Below are 20082 nucleotides of genomic sequence, written 5' to 3' on the forward strand. Positions count from 1 at the left end.
TCATGGAAATTGATGAATGTATAAACTTTCCTCATTAATTATGCAAATTAGTTACTGATTTGCATAATAAGTATCCAATCATGTACATCATCGCTCAAGCTATGTACATGCAAAAAATCATGACCTTCCATCAAGCCCTTCTTGAGTTATTCCCTTTCAAAGTCTGAAGCAAAACCTACCCCTGCAGTTCCAAAAAAGTTGCTAGGGGGCCCAAACCTATACCACTTATGCTTAGGTCACAATTGCGCCGGTGCCCGTCGGGGATGTAACCCCGGCCGGGCTCTGATGTCCGGGGGGCACCGGCTGTCGTGGTCACAATTAAAAGTTTCCTGCACGCTGCCCTGCAGGGGTCCCGGGGTGCTCCGGCAGGCACTCGCGGCATTTTTGTAAAATTTTGTCACCTTCATTGGTCGGTCTCCGGTAGGAACCCGTCAGTTGCTCTGACGATGTCTTGTAGCGACCCCTGCGGGGTCCGACAGGGTACCGCGTGCTTTTCACATCAATGTGGGGCAGTTGTGGGGACCCTGCCGAATGCCCCGCGAACGACGGTCGGGCTTCAGGCAGGCTCCTCGTTGGGCACTCTCGGGGGTATATAAAACTGCACTGGAGCTCAAAAAGAAACACGATGACACCAACCAAGTCCTTGCACCAACATATCCATTTCCCACAAAAACTTTGATTCTCTTATACAACTGGCAAAGGACATTATATAATGTCCTTGAACTGGCTAACCAAGATATGTGGAAAGTACATGGTTTGAAGCAAATAAGTTCCAAACAAAGTCTACAAAGACAGATTGCCTTATTTTCTGAAGTAAAAATCAAAGTTATGATATCATTAAGGCCAAAATGTTCATAATAGACAAAAGAAACAGACCAACGTTTTGGGGGTAGTAATAGATGAAAAATTAAACTCGAAATCCCAATCTCTGCTATAAGTAAAAAAAAATGCTGAAATAATTGATGTTATTGTGAAAATCGAATACATCATCCCTCAAAAGATTCTCACAACTATATAATATGCAACAGTCTTATATAATTTACTGTAAAATTGTTTGGGGATGTGCCTACCGTACAATTCTACATCCTCTTATAACTCTCCAAAAGAAATTCACAAGGATAGCAACTGCTTCTGACTTTCGCCGAGACAAAATACTAGATATCCACGATATCAATAAATATACAAACAATCACATTTTTCTGGCGTTTGAAAGTGCCATTAAAACCCATCATCGCCCACTGTTGTAGTAAGTAAGGAAAGGAAAGGAACATGTAGTAGTCACATGTTCAGTTATTATCAAACTTTAATCTATTCTATTAATCATTTGATTATCATTATCTACAGTTATCGTATTCTATGTATAATTTTGCTATATTATAATTCATAATCAAGTTTGAGAAGTATAGACCAGGAGGGCCCAGTATAAGCAAGGACATTATATATAATGTCATTGGTATAAGCTATATACGCTTTTTCCTCCTCGTAAACCTGTTTTTATCTATTGTTTATCGTATTATGTATTATAGATTTTCTTGTTCTGCAAATTAATAAACAAACAAACAAAAAAAACAAAAAAACAAGCAAACAGACAAATTATTACTTGTCCCGGTGGACTGCCGGCACCCGTAGGGGTACCTCGCGGTGTTCTCACGTTGAGGTCACGGCGACGTTTTGTCCGCGGGGCCCGGGTAGAATTTAAGTCAGAACTAAATTTGTGTCGGGTCCCCGCCGGGCCCAAAAATAGCCCGGTAGCCGCAGGGTGCCCCGCGGGGCAACGTAGGGGTCACGCCAGGAAATGCCAAAAGAAGGCCCGGGAACTACCCGGCAGGGCCCCTTTTTCCAATTGTGACCTAAGCATTACTCTCTGCCCAACGAGCTATCTACCACTCAAAAATCAGTTCCATAGCATGTCCACAACACGAGATATCATAACATGAAGTTCCGCTGCAGTACCGTAACAAGCCGATAGGGGGCCCAAAATCTAATCATTTTCAGGTTTCATCGAGACCTACCAACATACCAAATACCAAGACAATCCTTCCAAGAATTCTCGACTTATCGTGTTCACTAACAGACACACAGACATGCTCGGTATGCCCATGCTGTGGCACTGCATTAATGACTGTTCTTACTCATATAAGGCCGTGTATATCCAACTTTGGTCAAAATTTGTATGTTTCAGTCTTTTAATTGGTGTAAGGAGATATCTTTGTGGTTTGGTTTCACATGCTCCGAGTGGACTCTTCCAGGCTGGGAGTAGGTCAAAGTTGACGATTGTTTTCGTCTGTCAGCTGTTACGAGAGAACGAGCTGGTCAACTGTCTATTTTCTTTGCATGATTCTAAAGTAGACAGATGTGGCTTTCTGGTGCATAAGAATTTTTGGGGCTTGCAATTAAGGTGAATCCTTTTCTGAGCCCTTGTTTTAGTGCTTTAAAGCATTACTGCCTATATGGGCAAGCCTATCTCTTGTATCTGCCCTACAGCTGGCTGATAGCCAATTTGTCCCTGGCAGCTGCAGTACATGTAACTGACGTTTCCTGCCTGCCTCATGACCCCTCATGACCCCTCATGACCAACTTTGCCCCCCATCTACCCGTATCAATATCCCCGTCGCAACCAGAACGCATAGTAAAGCATACAATTGAACACATTTTTACACTTTTCTCGTTAATTATGCAAAACACTTCGCCCAAAATCTAATCATCTTGAGATTTGCCACATACACACCGACACACCAACTACGACAACAAACCATCCAGGCGTTCTCGACTTATTCTGTTCACTAACAGACACACAGACAAGCACCGTCGAATAACCTTCTCGACGAAACCATTCGTCGCGAAGGTAATTACAATACTTAGAGCATGTTTCAAACACATGGAAAGAACATTGTTCTAAGAGATCAGAAGGTCTCGTCACCTGACATTGTCACATTTTACATACATTGTAGCATGTACATAATACGACATTCCATTGTGCGTTAAACTTTAGAGAATTGCATTACAGTTACTATTGGCACTGGGAAATATATTTCAGTAAATAATTTTTCTGTGCAAATTTCATGCAAGTTTTAATGTTTGTTCTAAAGTTACCTGTGGGACACATGTCACTCTGGGTTCTCCCTTTTCAAAACAATAGAAAGTCCTCTAATGAGAAATGTGGACAGGCCAGGAACTCTTTCCACAAGCCAAACCACCCACTTCATAATAATGAACCTGACCCAGTCACCCATACTGACTTTGGGCCCAGGAAGATCAAGTAAATCATGTGCAAAACTGAACATAGTACCTTTCGTCATTTGCCTGTCTTTTAAGTATCGCTTCATACCTTCAACAAATGAAGTTGTAGCTACATCGAAGCCCTCTGGAGGGTTTAGAAATGCTGGTTTGACGACTTCGTTTTCGATTTGAGAAATAATTCTGCAGGTTTCTGCATAGTTTCCAGAGCACATATTGTACCTATCCTCTATTCCAAGAAGATACCCAATTCCCCTCCAGAAAAAAATGTAATCTTCTAGTTCAGCAATGGTGCAGCATATCCCGAATTTCTCAGGATACAAGACAAAGACAATGAACCCAGCCTGAGTCAAAGCCATATCATACTGTGAGATGAAGACCTTATCACTGTTACTATCTGTTTTAATACCAGCTTTACAGCACACATGCTTATGATCTGTATGACCATTTCCCATCTTGTCTACTTGGTCTTCTGTCTTGTGCCCTTGCTTGCCCCTGGTGTCACGGCCTTTGCGGTCCTTGGTGATGTCTCGTGCGACTTTCCCGTGTGTGTTCCTCACATTCATGACCGAGGCGTGGGCCTTGCTGTTGACGTCCCAAACGTCACCGTCATGCCACAGCAACAGGCGGCGTCCAGTGCTGACGTACCTTCTCATGGCCTGCTCCACGGTTGAAGACTTCCCAGTAAAGAGAAGGACATCAAGAAGCGGTGCTACGCTGAATCCGATCAACAGGGCCATATACTGGGACAGGAACACACCGGGAAGATGGCGTTGGATGAATTCCCGGCCACGATCGAACCTTTCGCGGTCCATCCAGGGAGGCATGACATCATGCGGCGCCCCACAGTCTCCCGGCGCTGTAGCACCTTTCTGTAGATCTCCAAGGTCAAGTGGTTGCATGATGACTGGTTGATTGCTTTACCTAGATGTAATAAAAAAGAAAAACATCTTTAATACCTTATAAAAGTAAGGTAAGGTAAAGCAGTCGAACCTCAGACTGAGGACGAAGCATGACGCTTTTTCATTAGCTAGTAGTGCAATGCGGCTTTGCTACAGCTCGGTTTTTGGCCAAGCACACCGGGTCACCCCTACTCTTCTCGATAAGTGTGTTGGGTTCTTTTACGTGCAGAGGTTTGACGCTTGAGGCTCACGCCCAAAGCTCCCTCATCATCTGAAATGACGAATACAATCCCTTACAACATGTCCGAGCTCGAATCGACCCCTAGGATCGAACGCGGGCCCTAGGATCCACAAAATTTGATCCAGATGGCGAAGCAGCGGGTTGCTTTTTGTGCACAAAGTAAGATGCTTAAGGTTACTCTCCGAGCAGAGGTCGTTGGGAAAGATTGAGAAGTTCTTAAAATGTCCCAAACAGTCATTCAGGAAACAATGACATCATTACAACATTTGTACCAAGTAAAGAAACTTTGCACTGTACTTGGGGAGTTCAGACAAAAAACAGGGCATATGATAAGAATGTCACAATCTTAATTCCCAAACATTTTTCTGCTTGGAGAGTAGCTTAACCGTTACCAACAATCTTTTGATCAGACATCTGATCCTTTTCAAGTTGGAATTCAAACATTACTTATGTTATGGTTATACCGGCTTCTTTGCATTACGTACGGTAAGACTAAATATTGCCGACCGCTAGGTAAAAAGTTGTGAAAACAAACATCTTGACTCATTGCGAAGCATTGCAGTACATTGCAATTAATTAAGAGCATTGACGAACCTAATATAATATCAGCCAGGGTAATGTTGAGCACGTAGTCTTGTGACCTTGGGAAACTGAGATAGACTCCTGACTGAGCAAAGTCCAGAGCAAAGTCCTCTGCTTGGCTAAGGTCTATTTTGCATGGCATTCATATAACGTTATATAATGGTCATTGTGTTATGTATTAACTAGGCAAATATTATGTCACAGAAAATACCAATAGTTACATGTAGCTTCTGAGCAGAACAGACCTCAAAGTAACAGTCCCAGTGTTCTGTGCATGTATGAGGTTAAAGAACTGAGTGACATATTGTAAAGGTAAAGCACTGAATGTGAGAAGAAAAGTGTAAACAACATAAAGAAGGAGAGCTATTTATAAACAGACCTTTCGACTGACCATCTGACCGCAGCACTTCACAACAGCAAAACGTAACCCTCCGACCTATCGCTAACTTACCATGTGAATTCCTTCAAAAAAATCCATTGTTCATCTCAAACCCTTTAAATATCAGCTGGAGTTGATATAAGAAAATTTTTGATGGGCAGAAACAGACGTTTTTAGGGTCTGATTATTATTTTAGACCGGATTACACTCGGAGTAACACCGAAATGAGACCTCATCACACGTAACTAACTAGTAGTGTTCAATAGGTGTTCTAAATTTCTCTTTAAGTGCCTGTAAAGTTGTCCCACTGTACAAGCTAATATTCTGTTTCTGAAATAATGTTACATAGCTTAAATCATTAGAAAGTGTTAATAAATTGTAAATACAATATATTTAAAATATTAAGATCCTTATTCTTTCCAAAAGTGAAGAATTATGCAGCGATAATGCAGGAGCTTTGGAAAGAAAACAGCGGTCATCCCCTTGCGTAAGGAAGGACCTGTCCTGTGTCCAGTTCAGAAAGCGATGTAGACTTCAGATTTTGCTGAAAACTCTTTAAAAATTCCACCAAAAGAAGGCGTTTAACACGGGTACGTTCAGTGTGAGAGGTACACGATATCCCCAGGACTACATAGATTATGGAAACTGTACACTTCTGTGATAAATTTATGTTTTTCTGAGGAACGGAAACTAGGAAATTTTGGCGGGCAGTAGAAAAGGGGGAGGGGGGGCAATTTTGTACCGTGGACAAACGGAATACCATGAGGATACATAGTTTGGGGATTCTTCGGTGAAACAGTTCACTGAGTCGGCTTTAACTACATCCTCTGGCAGTGAGTTCCAATTGTTGACAACCCTGACTCCAAAGCTACATGTTCTGTAGAAAGTCTCTCAACTTCTTCATCAATGAAAAAATGATGGGGGCCTTCCTCAAACTCTTGAGTCATATAACGTTATATGATGTACAATGTTTTCTGACAAATTAACAGAATAATTTATAAATGAAATTATTTGTAAGAATGAGGAAACTTCTAGGTTTCACGAATTTTTAATTTCAGGTCTAATTTTTAACTTAATATTCCTACTTTACAGTTGACTTCTGTCAAGTTGCTGAACAGACATCATGGCTGAAGCAACCCTCAGCGACCAAGAGGTGATGTGTACGAACTTCAGCTTCCCTTCCCATGGCAACAAGATTCTCCAGGGTTTGAACAAGCAGCGGTTGGATTCCTCCTTGTGCGATGTCACCATCACCGTTCAGGGTCAGCAGTACAAAGCACACAAGTCCGTGCTGGCTGCGTACAGTCCGTACTTCCACGGCATGTTCACAGTCAACTGGCTGTCCAGTGAAGGAGACCTTGTGATGGAGCTTGATGGAGTCACATCCCAAGCTTTCAACTCCCTCCTTAAACTAATCTACACATCAGTCCTGACCGTTTCACCTACGATCATCTCAGAGGTCGTGTCGGCAGCCACGTATCTCGACATGCCTGATGTCGTCGCCGTCTGCAACCAGTACATGGAGAAGAACGTCACGGGTAAGATCGTCCGTCCTGAAGACCATGGGACAGGTCCAGCTGGGTTAGAAGTTGGTGACTCAGATGACGACGATGTTGGCACAGAGACTACCATCTTTGCGAACGCTGAAGATGACTGGACCGTCAACCTCCAAGATATCAGTACGGCAGCTAGGTCTGGCGAGGCAAGTATAAAGCATATTGGAGAGGAGACTGTCATAGAGCAGCCCAAGGCGGCGAAGAAGAAGCGACGCTGGAAGGACGAACATGGGTCGTTCACCTGCGAGACCTGCGGCAAACTTTTCACCTCACGGTCTTCATACAAACAGCACATGTATGGCCATCGCAGTGGAAAGAGGCATACTTGCAAGGTATGGGAATTACATGTATGAAGTTCATTTGTTAGTATGGAAATGCCCTAAGATGTTTAATTTGGTTAGCCTGAGTACCATACTACAAAGTGACCGCTGGCTCAATGCTTTTTGCTGGCTCATGCTTTCTTTCTTCTTATTACGTGCTTAACCTCATTAAGTCGAGGACTCCAACTTCTCCGAGTACGTAAGAGTCTTACGGTAAGACGTACACGAGACTGTAAGGTTTGGACCATTGCACACCGGAGCTTGCCCCTACTCTTTTTCGAAAGGTGTGGTAGGTTCCTTAATGTGCGTGGGGTGTGGCTCTCCCCAAACACGGGACCTCCATTTAACGTCCTATCCGAGGGACGTCCCTAACCGAGGCTAGGTGCTCATTTACACCTGAGTGAAGTGAGGGAATTTGTTGCCTTTCCCAAGGGCACAACGTCGGGGCGCATGTCCAGACATGTCTGGGGGCAACCCGGGATCGATCCTGGGTCCCCTTGTTTGACAGCTGAATGTTCTAACCATTACGCCACACAACGCCACATACTTTTCGCTTGCTAATCCGTGGTTAGCAAGCAAAAAGCATAGAGCCAGCAGTCACTACAAAGGATGATCATCAGGCTATAATTTTGTAGCTGTTGACTGGTTTTGGTGCAGGTGTGTTCTGCTGAAGTAAGCTCTCCATTTACCCAGAGTAGAATTTGCAGGACTTTAGGATCAAAATCTGTCCCATATGTTAGAACTGTAGAAATGTCATCGCGGTCAAGAGGAATCTGTTAAGCAGCAAAGGAGGGCTGGGTGTTTGGTAAGTGGTAGGAGATGTGGCCTTCAAAGTTCACAAATATATGTGACTAATCTGTGTTAAGTGCAGGTACCATAGGTAAATTCATATTTTGTGAATGTGTTAGTCTGTTGTTGCTATTGTCCAGGAATGCATCTGCAAAGACACAGAATACCAAATCTATTCTAAACACTGTGACTGGTTCATTTTGCCAGTTTAAGTGTAAAATACAAAGTTAGCGTTTTTCATTACTTAGGCTTGTTACTTTTTGGACTTAATGCCTTTGTAAGTCCCAAAACATACTACTAGACTCTATCTGTATATATCCGGATTCTAGAATACTGCCTAATAGATCTATTGATTTTTTTTACCAATAAACATTGGTCTATTTTGTTTCTACAAATTTATTTCTCTTTAAGTTAAACTTGAAGTTTAAGCGAAACAGCTCAAGTAAAGATTATCATTTTGTGTCTTTGCAGGCTGCTGGTCCAAAAGTGTTAAAGGCGGGAATTGTGAAGTTGAAAAAGAAGAAGAAGAAGAAGTGGGAAACCAGGGATCCTATAGATGGGTCCAGAATAGCCTGCACTTGTGGTGTCGGTGACCTACAGTACACAGGAGACAGGTGCGGCACTGCAAGATGTTCCTGTTACCGACAATACAGAATGTGTAGTCCAAAGTGCTATTGCAAGCATTGCACAAACAATGTGCCAATAACAAAGCCAGACTCAATCGTTGCAAGTTGCAGCTGTGGCAAAAACGACAAAGCACGAGGAGAAAACCTGTCTCTGGAAAGGTGCGTCATGAGCTTGCGTTGCGCTTGCTGCAAGGCAAACCGCCCCTGCGGAAGGCACTGTCGTTGTTATAACTGTGGAAACAAAGCTGATGTTGCCACTGCACAGGACCCTCCAAAAGGAGATGCAAGCCTCGTCAAAGAAGTTCCTGATCTTAAAGAACATTATGACAGGTATTTAGCTAAACATAGGGTCAAAGTGATAAAAGGGAGTGTGGCAGACATTTTGGAAAAGATGAAAACTTCAGGCACACCAGGACCATCACCTTCTTTACATATCCCTCTTCCACATTCCCAAGCACAAACCAGGCCTAAACAAACTGTGCCATCCAAAGGTTGCAGTTGTGGCAAAAATGACAAGAAAAAGGGAGGAACATCAAGGTGTGTCATGGATGTGCGTTGTGCTTGCATCAAAGCAAGTCGGCCCTGTGGCAGGAACTGTCATTGTTGTAATTGTGGAAATAAAGCTGACGGCCCTGTCACTACTGCACAGGCCCCTTCAAAAGGGGATGCAAGCCTTGTAAAAGAAGGTCCTGCGCCTGGACAACAGTCTGTACCTCAACATAAAGTTTTAGAAGGAAGTGTGGGAGCCATGTTGGAAAATATGAGAACTTCAGGCACAACCAAGACTGCAGAAGGACAGACTGTCACAGGTGGTCAAGACCACAGAAACACAAGGAATGAGCCAAGTAAAGATGCACAGACAACAGAACTTGCATCAGCGGTCGCATGGATTCAGTCCTCGCAGGTGCAGGCAGAACCTGTTAGGCCTTTGCCTGCTGTACAGGTTCCAAATTCCCAAGCACCAGCTGTTGGTGGTGTTATGAAATGGCTCTGCGTATCGCGTGTGGTCCAGCCTGTGAAAGTGACGGGGTCTTTGCATGTTGTAAGCGGCAACAACGTAGCATCGCCTTCCAACACAGGATCCCAGCCTTCCAGCGTTGCTGACGCCAGCAGTCAACAAACTCAGATGACACCAGAAGCAAATAACATCAACAGAGAAAAACAAATAGTAGATCAGGAAACATTGGATTCTGAGACTAGGTCGTGTACTCCAGAAGCTGCTACTGCATCATCAAGTGATGGACAAGATAATGACAGTATGAAAAGATGCAGTCCAGATAAATCGAAAAAAGATTCTCAGCAAGCATCAAAAGATCAATCGGAAGGGGAGGCAGTTGAAGATGAAGCTCCCACTGAAAATCTGCAAAATAGAGCTGAAGAAAGCGTGCCAGAAGACCACCTGCAAAGCTCTAGCACTAGAGAGAAACTGGGGCAAACAGAGAAAAGAGTAAGAACACGCAATAAGAGGCCAAGCCAATCACTTCAGCCAACCATTGTACTCACAAGACTTTATTTGAGATCAAATCGTGTAAACGTTAAGGAGCTAGAGAGCATGGATGAAAATGCCCCCAGGCAAGCAAGCACTCCATCTAAACCCAGTGTTGGAGAAACACCTGATACAAGGGAACCCCGTGATTCAGAACGGCATCCTTCATCCAACATCCCGAAAGGCAGGGCTCCCAAAGCAAAGAAGAGGCAGCGAAAGAAAAAACCTGTTAGTAAACAAGAAGCCACCAAGGAAATGGAAACAACAAATACAGGGCGGGAGTCTGGAACAAATGTAGGCATGCAGGAAGCTCAGGGTGATGGTAGCTGGTCCAGTAGACTAAGAAGAGACAGAAAAAGAACCTGGAAAAGTACCTCTGGGGAGTGGGTCTCTGTGTCAGATTCAGGTGACTCAGATGAAGAACACTCCGACAATTCGTTTGAGAAAGACTACGCGTCTAACTCAGACGTGTCTTCTGATGAAGACGAAGCTCTAGAAGATGAAGAAGAGTCGGAAGATAAAGAGTTGCAACTCAGGAAGAAAGCACTACTGAAGAAGCAACGTTCTGGACCAAAGAAGCATAAACCAAACACCATAGGAGACCTTTTGGAAAAAGGAGAAGACCCAAATAAATCCCTACAAGAGATTGTTTCGGAACAACAAGGGAAACAGAAGCGACGTAAACGGGCCCCCGCTAAAGGTCCCAAGAAGGCTGCCTCTTCAGTCCCTGTACGTCAACTCTTGAAGTCACGAAAAAAAGAAGAAGGTCCAAAAGTGATCCCAGGTTGGTTGGAGGAATGGAAGAAGTCCCTTTCCCCAGGAACTAAGCATACTCCTGGATCAAAAGTAGCGAAGAAGAGTGGGAAGGAGGGAGAAGGTAGTGGTGTATCTGTAGAGCAAAGGGATCAGGCTCCAAGTGCTGGACCATCAACTCAACATCAGGCAGTACCGGTACATCATGCTGGGACAGAAGAAGAACAAAGCACAACAGATCAGCAACCTGCCGTGCATACAGATAGCGCAACAATTAAAGACACTGTCATCGTTGAGGAACTATGAACATCACAAGTCTTAAAGCCAAATTGACACTTTGGAAACATTTTTAATGGATGAATTTTCTAATTCAAAGATCATATAACAGAGATTGTCCTATACAGCTACATGTAAATGTATTCCATTCCCACTTACAGCCGTACCGCGGGAGTATTTTTTCTGTACTACAGTTTGATTTAGTAGTTTGAAACTTTGATGTTTTATGTAATGATTTGCTTGTGGCCCAAACATAATTCCAATCCAATGTTTAAGTGTAGCATTTAGTTGTTTGATGTTAACTGCTATGTTGTGTTTGTTTCTCTTTAATAATTCTAATCCAATGTTGAACTACTGTAGCCTTAGTATTTCTCATAGTGTTTCTTACGCAGCCAAATTTGAGAGAAAACCTTGATGTAGAATTCATTTTGGAAAATTCTAGAAAATCTAGATACAGAATTAATGAAGCATTGGAGTTAGACAGTAGCCATGAATGTTGATGAAACAAATTCCCAAATTTTGCAGATTTCCATTGTGAATTCTGAAAAGATTTGTATGAAATGTATAATTCAGTCTCTGTTCACATGAACAATCTAGTGTCATAAAAACTCCTAGCCTGGAATCCAAACCTATTATAGCTCCTGCAGAGAGGAGACTCAGGAGCTATAATAGGTTTGGATTCCAGGCTAAAAGACTCCAACATGTGTAGTATTAAGAATAACAAAACCTAATAACTGAATGATTGTTGTCAAATGAGTTTTGTAAGAGTTTGATTGTAAATATAGACAAATGGACAATTTTGGTGCTGAAATTTTTAATCGTGTGCTATTTTGGATATAAAACATTCATCAATGTATATGTTGTTTCATCTGTAGTGGAATAAAACCTATGTTTCTGTGAAATCTCTTTTCATTTTATGCTCATGGGTCAAATGGTCTAAACCATTGCAAAGGTACTAGAATGTACAGGCAAGTTCTTTTAATATACAGTCAAACCTGCCTAGGCGACCACCTTTTCAACGCGACCACCTGGCCATGGCGACCGCTTTTTCTCGGTCCCGAAAATTTTCCCCGTAGGCACAAGCATTAAGCTGCCTGCCCAAGGCGACCACCTGTTCAACGCGACCGCGACCGCCTCGAATTGGGACCGCACAGAGCACAATCACTGCCCATGGCGGCCGCCTAATTTTCAAGCTTGTGGTGACATCGGATCATTTTGCTGTCGGATTTCACGGAAGTGTTTTCAAGACTTTGAAGGACAAAATAAGGACAAAAATATATGGAATAGTAATGTTATAGCATCGATTCCTCCATGAAGTGTTTTAATAAAACGTTCCCCCTATAAACACTGTAAAGACAAATGTTTGTGATGTTGTTGTGCCTATCGTAATCTTATAGTTTACCGCAAACTCAGTTCAGTTTAAACTCAATTTTCAAAACGAATACGTAGTGCATGGCGTCAAAAAGTCAGATTTCACAGAAATTACTATCTATATCTTGTATTTTCAACAAAAATGTGTCTGTGTCTTACTAAATTCCGCCGAAAAATGACTTCGCGGCGGGCAAAACATTGGGCGAGAAAGGTTGTTCCTCGGTCCCGACGCCATCTTGGATTTGGCATGGCCCGGATTTATCGTACCGCTGACCTTTCTAAAACACGATGCTTTTGTGTATGAACATTTACGAATACTCTAGTTATTGATGAAAATTAATATTCTTTTTTTTCTTTTTATTTCCATGACTCTCAAACCTTTATTGGACGCTCTGCGTTCTGCTGCACTGACTTACCTTTTGATGCGGTCGCACAGAGCTTGGCGGCGCGGCGCGACGAAATCACCGTTCCGTTTCATCTTTAGTTGTCACATCGAAAATTTTCTGACCCTTTAATCCAGCGGTCGGCGCCCCAAAAAAGGCTGGGGCCAGCAGGTGTTTTCTAGGGATTTGTCTTAGGCCTTAAAACTTCGATGATGTGCATGTGTATGTACTATTTAATGTAACGTGTGAATGCGGGATGGTGCTGCGATCATCGAGGCAACCATTGTTTTGTAGTCAAAATTATTACGAAAATGTGTACACGATGTAGCGGTGTACAATTATTACAACGATAACGGAAAATGTAATTTTTGTAGGATCTTTCTGTCAATGAGAATTGAACCTGGTGGGGCTCATGCTGTCTAAATTCACATAATAATCCATCCATTTACGTACTGTATTTGAAAACCTCGACCTGGAAACATGCGAGTGGAATCCTCTTCATGGCGACCACCTGTCCATCGCGACCGTTTTTGCTCGGTCCGCCGGGTGGTCGCCTTGGGCAGGTTTGACTGTAGCTATATGGTGAAAAATTACTACCCTACATATACCTGAGTAACCTGAGGCACAAACATTGCAGTTTGGCAATGCAATGATACATACAGCATAGAATACAACACGGTGTATTCCGTATCGTCCGTGGTACTGGCCTGAGCGACCCGCAGGAGGTCCGGGACCAAGGGTGATGTGGAATACTCAGTGTTGTATTTTATTTATGTCATACCCACCCGAAAAAACATGTTTCAATGCGAAAAGCGTCAGAAAATGAGAGAGTTTTGTGTCCTCGAACAAATAAATTGTAACAACATTGATTCCAACCTCCAAATCCTGTATTCGAATTCAAAACAGCGGCGCAACCGGCACACTAGTAGTGCATTCTAAATATTCTATGGAAGCCTGTGTGATAAAAGTAGAAGCCCGTGCGATAACACTGGTGACCCGGTCCAGAACACCTGTATCATAGGCAAGGAATATTACCGTATACCTGATAAAGAATTAGCCCCTTGGAGGTATGATGATGTGTTGCCCACTTCATCATATCCACCTGGTGTCTACACTTACAGTATTTAGAGCCATTTTGGGGTTGATATTTTAAATGTTCCATGACTTTACCATACATGTAGATTTAGGTTATATTGTGAGCACATCTGTGAACCCAAATCATGGTTACACCCGAGATCAGTGAGGGGACTTTGGACAGGATTCATGAGATTAGGATGGATATAATTGTGGTGCAGTGGTCTGAGCACTCTGCCTCTTGCCACACCTGGTTCAAATTGTGTGGGAGAGCGCAACTTGTATAAAAGTGCTTATGCACCTGTTTTGCCCTCCCTTTCACATTGTGATAAACTCAAATAAATAGATGAAAATAGATAAATAAATGCAGTGGAGCCGGTAACCCAAGTTCGTGCCGGGGCCTAGACATGACCAGAAAAGAGCTGCATCATTCTATCGGATGGGGACGTTAAGCCGGTGACCCCGTGTATGAGGGACCTCTGCATGTAAAGAGCCCAACACACTTATCGAGAAGAGTAGGGGTGATTCAGTGTGCTTGACCAAAAATACATGTGTGTGAGCTGTAGCAAAGCCGCATTGCACTGATATTAGTAATAGCTAAGGAAAAAGCGCCATGCTTTATCCTCAGTCTGAGGTTTGACTGCTCTACCTTTACCTTAATACAAGAGAGAAGTGTGCTTTGCTTTTCAGATGTTATGAAACAGTCTTTGAGTTGGATAATTAAACTTCAATACATGTTTAGCTGGTGTAGAGGACATGAAGACAGATGATTGGAACTACAGGTAGTTGGGATCTAGAAACTTGGCCTGGGTTGTCAATCCAAAATCATGATGACAGAAATTATGAAGTATTATGAAATATTTATTATGCTGACTTTGGTCCACATCAAAAATGCATGAAAAAGGGAATATAATGATATGCTTCTCCATAGCCAAAACTGCTACTGTCTGAGACATTGTTGAGTTATGAAATGAAATAAAAACCATGCAAACTTAAATGGACTTACATGTACAGTATGGTTAGAAGGACGTGGTTAGGGTCTTAATCACAGCATAAGGGGTCTAAAGAACAGTTAAGGGGCCACTATGCTCAAACTCTGCTATCTAGAGCACTGACAAAAAATTTTGTACCTTGATTTTTCAGTTCTGCAGTAAGCGCTTCACGTACGCCTCCCATCTGCAAAACCACATGTCCGTTCACTCTGTGGACAGGCCACACAAGTGTCCTCAGTGTCCCTCCAGCTTCAAGAGGAAAGACCAGCTCAAGTTCCACCAGAGGATCCACTCAGGGTTCAGGCCCTACCAGTGTAAGCTGTGTGACAAGACCTTTTACCACTCAGGTATGTGAAGAACTGTCTTTTTACAGTACAAGAGTCTGAAATAATGTTTGACAATTGTACTTTAGGTCCACCAAAAATAGTTACTCAAGCAACTGGATAGAATTTTGAAACAGACGTTTTAGACAGCATCCACTGTCTTTCGTCAGTGACTAAGGATAGGACTTGAAAACCAGATTTCATACCAAAACTCTGAATAGATATGTTAATGAGGTTAAGACAATTTAAGATGTCTTGACGTAGTCTTCAAAAGAAGATTAATTCAAGATAAGGTTGTATACAAATAGTTCAATTAGCTGCTGTTGTTTTAGTACAGTAACTAAAGGTTGTTCTTCTGGGGGTGGGGGGTGGGTAAGTGCCTGAAAGTTCAACGCGTAGACCCCCTTTCCTGTTGAGGCTGGGATTGTACATCCTCCCACTTGTACTTTAGGTCCTTTTCCACTAGATAGTGTTTGCTGTGCAACCTTGCTGCAACCAAAGTTGGATTTGTTTGACCCTTGATTCTATAATTGGAACATGATGCATGGTTCAAAAGGGTAATTTACAGAACGACGAAACAAAATGACAATTTGATTTTTGTCTATGAAATTTGATTAACAATGTGTCAAGTATTTGGTTGTTTATTGGTTGCAGTGGAAAGGAGGTGTAAGAACAGGGTATACGAAATGTAGGTGTTGCTATCGCTAGATGATCATAAGGATTCAATTATGAAAATGTGAACATTTATTGGTCTAAGTCTAAACTTAAGGTAGTAGTATACATATTATATGTATAAAGTAATAATCAGGAAAGTCAGTCCTACAATCCATTTAAACTTATTGTTAAAATCGTAAGATTACATAGATACATTTCATTCTTAAGATGGAATAGTTTATAAATGTACAAGTTTGTCCATAGGTCAATAGTCAAGTTGTAAAAAATAATGTATCTAAACCAACTTATTCCACAGGATCCTTCAATGAACACATGAAAGTCCACACGGGCACTAAAGCACACCAGTGTCGCTTCTGCAACAAAGGGTTCACCAGTCGCAACAACATGCTCCGCCACCAAGAGCTACACTCATCCGACGGAAAATACAAGATATCCTACAAATGTAAGGAATGCAAAGCGAAATTCCCGACCAGAAAAATGGTCTCCCTTCACCAAAAGCAGGAACACGGCGACAAGAAATGTTTCGTCTGTGGAGAGATGTGTAAAGGAGGGAGGGATGGGTTGATAGAACACACCAGATTCCTCCATTCAGGGGAAAAGAAAAGGCTAGGGGACGAAAACGGTGCATCCAGCTCTCAACAAGGTGTTGTCTACCAGTGTGACATGTGCGAGACTGTGTTTGAGATGAGGGCAGATCTAGTAGAACACATAAAAACACACGCGAACGATCCAATCCTGAAGTGTCCGTACTGCCAGGAGAGACACAAAGGGACGTATAAGCTAAACGTACACATGAACATGCATGCAGGACAGAGAATGATGGTGCCCAAACTGGACACGAGTAGCGGTGCTATAGTTATTGTCATGCCAGGTTCCCAGGGACAGGACAGTGAGTCCCTTAAGAGTGCAGACAATATAGAAGAGACAACTTCAGATAATCCAGCAGCAGAGAAGGTCGTGCCTCAAGGTGGGAAGGTCTGTCTGTTAGGGGATGTTCCAGAGAGCCCAGGTAAGGAGCAAGTGTCCAAGGGGGCTGTGTTAGCAGCAGACAGTTCAGATCAAGGCCAAGCTACTCCAAGCAAAGGAAAACAGAGCAGACCAGCAAAGGGGACCGTTGCAGAGAAGTTGGGACAGTTGAGATCACAAGATGGGGAGAACAGAAAGGCAGGCACAGGGGATGGGGAGACTCCAGTAGGAACTGGAAGGAGAGGCAGGGGAAGAGGTAGAGGTAAGTATCTCTGCATCAACTACAACTGGTTTATTTATTTGTTTATTGAAATTCACCACACACGTGGATGGGTTGAAAGAACAGGTGAAAGAGCTTTTCTGGCTCTCACCCCAGAAACACATACATTTGTACATCGTTAAACAACAAAATAATCAAATTAAACATAATTGAACATATTGCACTGGAAACTACAAAAGCCAACACTACAACCAGAGAATGATTTGATTTTTTTTAATAAAGAAACTGAAAAAAGTGAAAGGTTGTGGACAGGCTATTCTCACTCATCCAACTTGCATGTTGCTGGAAAGGGTTGCAGTCCTTACGTTGGGACATAAAGTCATGGTCCACTGTTGAAAAGAGCTAGGGGAAAAATGAACCTGTATAAACTGAGCATAGCATCTGTCTTCTCTGTCACAACTAGTGAAAGAGTAGCTCAACTCTCCATTGAGCTAAACTGGTTGGAAATCACATTCTTTTCTTAAAAAAAATAGGATATAGGAGATTCTTTGTACACAACCAGGTATTGATCTCACCTGCTAACGTTTCGATGTCTATCAGACACCTTCTTCAGAGCTTCTGACTGGAGTACTGCTTCTCACCGCTATAAGTAGCCGATGAAGGTGGTTGTGTACAAAGAATCTCCTATATCCTATATTCTACCAACCTGATGAAATTATTTTTCGGATGCAAAAAAATGTTCCTCACATCGCTACCCTGTTCCCCTCTCTGTGCAGGTAGAGGAAGACGAAGCTCCAGACCATCGCTGTCACCAGGTTACCGCCCCATCCTCCCCAGCAGCCTGATGAACCCCCCGGGGTCCACCCCGCTGAGACCCAGGGGTCCGCAGCAACCCATAATCATTCTTCAGTCCCAGACAGGGGTGGGGCATGTACAGCCTGTAGTGCTGGCTGTGCCCCCGGCCTCACCAGGTGTGGTCATGTTGCCTCGAGGGCTGACAGTGCCCCAACAGCCTGGCAATGTTGTCATATCTGCTAAACCTGGACAGTGATGCTCCCACAAAATCTGTAGCCACACCTTTCAATGTATTTGACAAAATTGCTGTATGATATCAAAGTTCAAAGTTTGAATCTTCTTAATAACATGGACTGGTTTCTATACTGCTATAAGGTTCTGTGTGAAACAAAATAAGACTTGATTTTGGCGACATTTTGCAAATCTTATACCTTTAGCAAGCAACGGAGAGCCCGCAGCAGCCCATAATCATTCTGCAGTCTCAGACAGGGGTGGGGCATGTACAGCCTGTGGTGCTGGCTGTACCTCCAACCTCATGAGCTCACCAGCTGGTGTGGTCATGATGCCTCGAGGGCTGCCTGTGCCCCAACAGACTGGCAATGTTGTTTTATTTGCTAAACCTGTACACTAACGCTCATGTTTGTCTCATACAAAACCTGTAGCTACACATTTCAATGTCAATGTTTTTGACAAAATTGCTTGACTTGTATAGTGTCAAAATTCAAAGTTTGATACTTCTTCTTGATTACATGAACTGGTTTCTTTATTTATATATGGTTCTGTGTGAAATAAAATAAGACATTTTGCAAATTTCATACCTTTAGCAAGCAATATAGTCTCCTACAAAACCTGTTACCACACCTTTCAATGTATTTGACAAAATTGCTTGCTTAAAGACTTATATAATATAAAAATTCAAAGTTTGAAACTTCTTTTGAATAGCATGAACTAATTTCTTTACTGAAATATGGTTCTGTGTGAAACAAAATGAAACTTAATTTTGAAGACATTTTGCAAATTTCATACCTTTAGGAAGCAATAGTCTCCTACAAAACCTGTTACCACACCTTTCAATGTATTTGACAAAATTACTTGCTTAAAGACTTGTATAATATCAGAATTCAAAGTTTGAAACTTCTTCTTGATAACAGAAACTAATTTCTTTACTGATATATGGTTCTGTGTGAAACAAAATAAAACTTGATTTTGGCGACACATTTCATACCTTTAGCACGCAATAATCTCCTACAAAACCTGTTACCATACCTTTCGATGTACTTGACAAAATTGCTTGCGTAAAGACTTGTATAATATAAATATTCAAAGTTTGAAAATTCTTCTTAATTACATAAACTAGTTTCTTTAATGACAGTTTTCAAGTTTCTCCTGTTTTTGAGAAAGACAGTGGTTTTTGTCATTGTTAATTGCCATTGGGCACTCATTTCTATTGAAGTATGATGTAGAAACATGTACAGTTGATAGAGAGCTGCAAATTTAAAAGTTTGATGATTGTGATGATTATTTCTGTAAGAGTTTTTCAGGTGGTATGAATTTTTATTTTGTAAGCAAAGTTTCAGATGTCTGTTAGAGAAGGAAGATAAATGTACATGTTGTAGTGGAATGCAAAAGCAAACAAATTTACGTTATTAAAGGTCTTACAAATGTTGCTGCAAAGGACCAAGTTTGCGTGAAGAGTAACACCAATGCATACAGAATATTTGCATGGGAAGTGTAGTGAAGTGAAGAAGAGATCACTGTCTACTTTACCTTATGTGTACCAAATATCAATAAATGAAGCTCAGAAACCATTACTTTTTTGGAGACATTTCTTCATAATGTGCATGTATGTATACATACAAGACATTAGTGACTATACCAAAAACATAAAAATGTATATGCATGTGTTGGTCTTACGTATTACTGCAATATATCAGGTTTGCAGCTTTTTTGAATAATTATGTATGTAAAACTTGTTTATACCATTTAATGTCCAACCATGTAACTATTGTAGTATTCCACAGTCAGTTTGGATCTGTTATTCAACGGTACCATTCTTATTCTTGAAGAGAATAAAATCTCCCATTGGCTCAGATGTACGTATAATTGGGGAAGTGTTGGCTTAGGCAGTTTGTGCCG

At 42.1% G+C, this 20082-nt stretch overlaps 2 protein-coding genes across 3 annotated transcripts; one reads left to right on the forward strand and one right to left on the reverse strand.

Annotated features, from left to right (window-relative positions):
• Positions 1-2853: 2853 nt before the first annotated feature.
• Positions 2854-5585, reverse strand: LOC136427250 (uncharacterized). Its single transcript, XM_066416056.1, has 2 exons — positions 5414-5585; positions 2854-4161 (listed from the first exon to the last, which is right to left on the reverse strand). The coding sequence occupies exon 2, from the start codon at positions 4137-4139 to the stop codon at positions 3108-3110; it is 1032 nt and encodes a 343-aa protein (XP_066272153.1). The 5' UTR covers positions 4140-4161; positions 5414-5585; the 3' UTR covers positions 2854-3107.
• Positions 5586-5819: 234 nt separating this feature from the next.
• On the forward strand, positions 5820-19754 carry LOC136427256 (zinc finger and BTB domain-containing protein 17-like). Of its 2 annotated transcripts, XM_066416063.1 has the most exons (5): positions 5820-5931; positions 6434-7229; positions 15119-15314; positions 16261-17193; positions 17928-19754. In XM_066416063.1, exons 2-5 carry the CDS (start codon positions 6465-6467, stop codon positions 18200-18202), a joined length of 2169 nt encoding a protein of 722 aa, XP_066272160.1. In that variant the 5' UTR covers positions 5820-5931; positions 6434-6464; the 3' UTR covers positions 18203-19754. The 2 variants fall into 2 exon arrangements, with proteins under 2 accessions (XP_066272160.1, XP_066272159.1); XM_066416062.1 differs by lacking the exons at positions 15119-15314; positions 16261-17193; positions 17928-19754 and adding an exon at positions 8478-12049.
• Positions 19755-20082: the final 328 nt, after the last annotated feature.

The sequence above is a fragment of the Branchiostoma lanceolatum genome, chromosome 2 (assembly GCF_035083965.1).
Source record: "Branchiostoma lanceolatum isolate klBraLanc5 chromosome 2, klBraLanc5.hap2, whole genome shotgun sequence".
In the NCBI taxonomy this organism is placed as follows: Eukaryota; Metazoa; Chordata; class Leptocardii; order Amphioxiformes; family Branchiostomatidae; genus Branchiostoma; species Branchiostoma lanceolatum.

Excerpts from the sequence above, each read along its gene's own strand:
- LOC136427250 (XM_066416056.1), bottom strand. The coding sequence starts at position 4,139 with ATGCAACCACTTGACCTTGGAGATCTACAGAAAGGTGCTACAGCGCCG.
- LOC136427256 (XM_066416062.1), top strand. The coding sequence starts at position 6,465 with ATGGCTGAAGCAACCCTCAGCGACCAAGAGGTGATGTGTACGAACTTC. Across the intron at positions 7,230-8,477 it reads GAAAGAGGCATACTTGCAAG|GCTGCTGGTCCAAAAGTGTT; the intron begins GTATGGGAATTA and ends GTGTCTTTGCAG.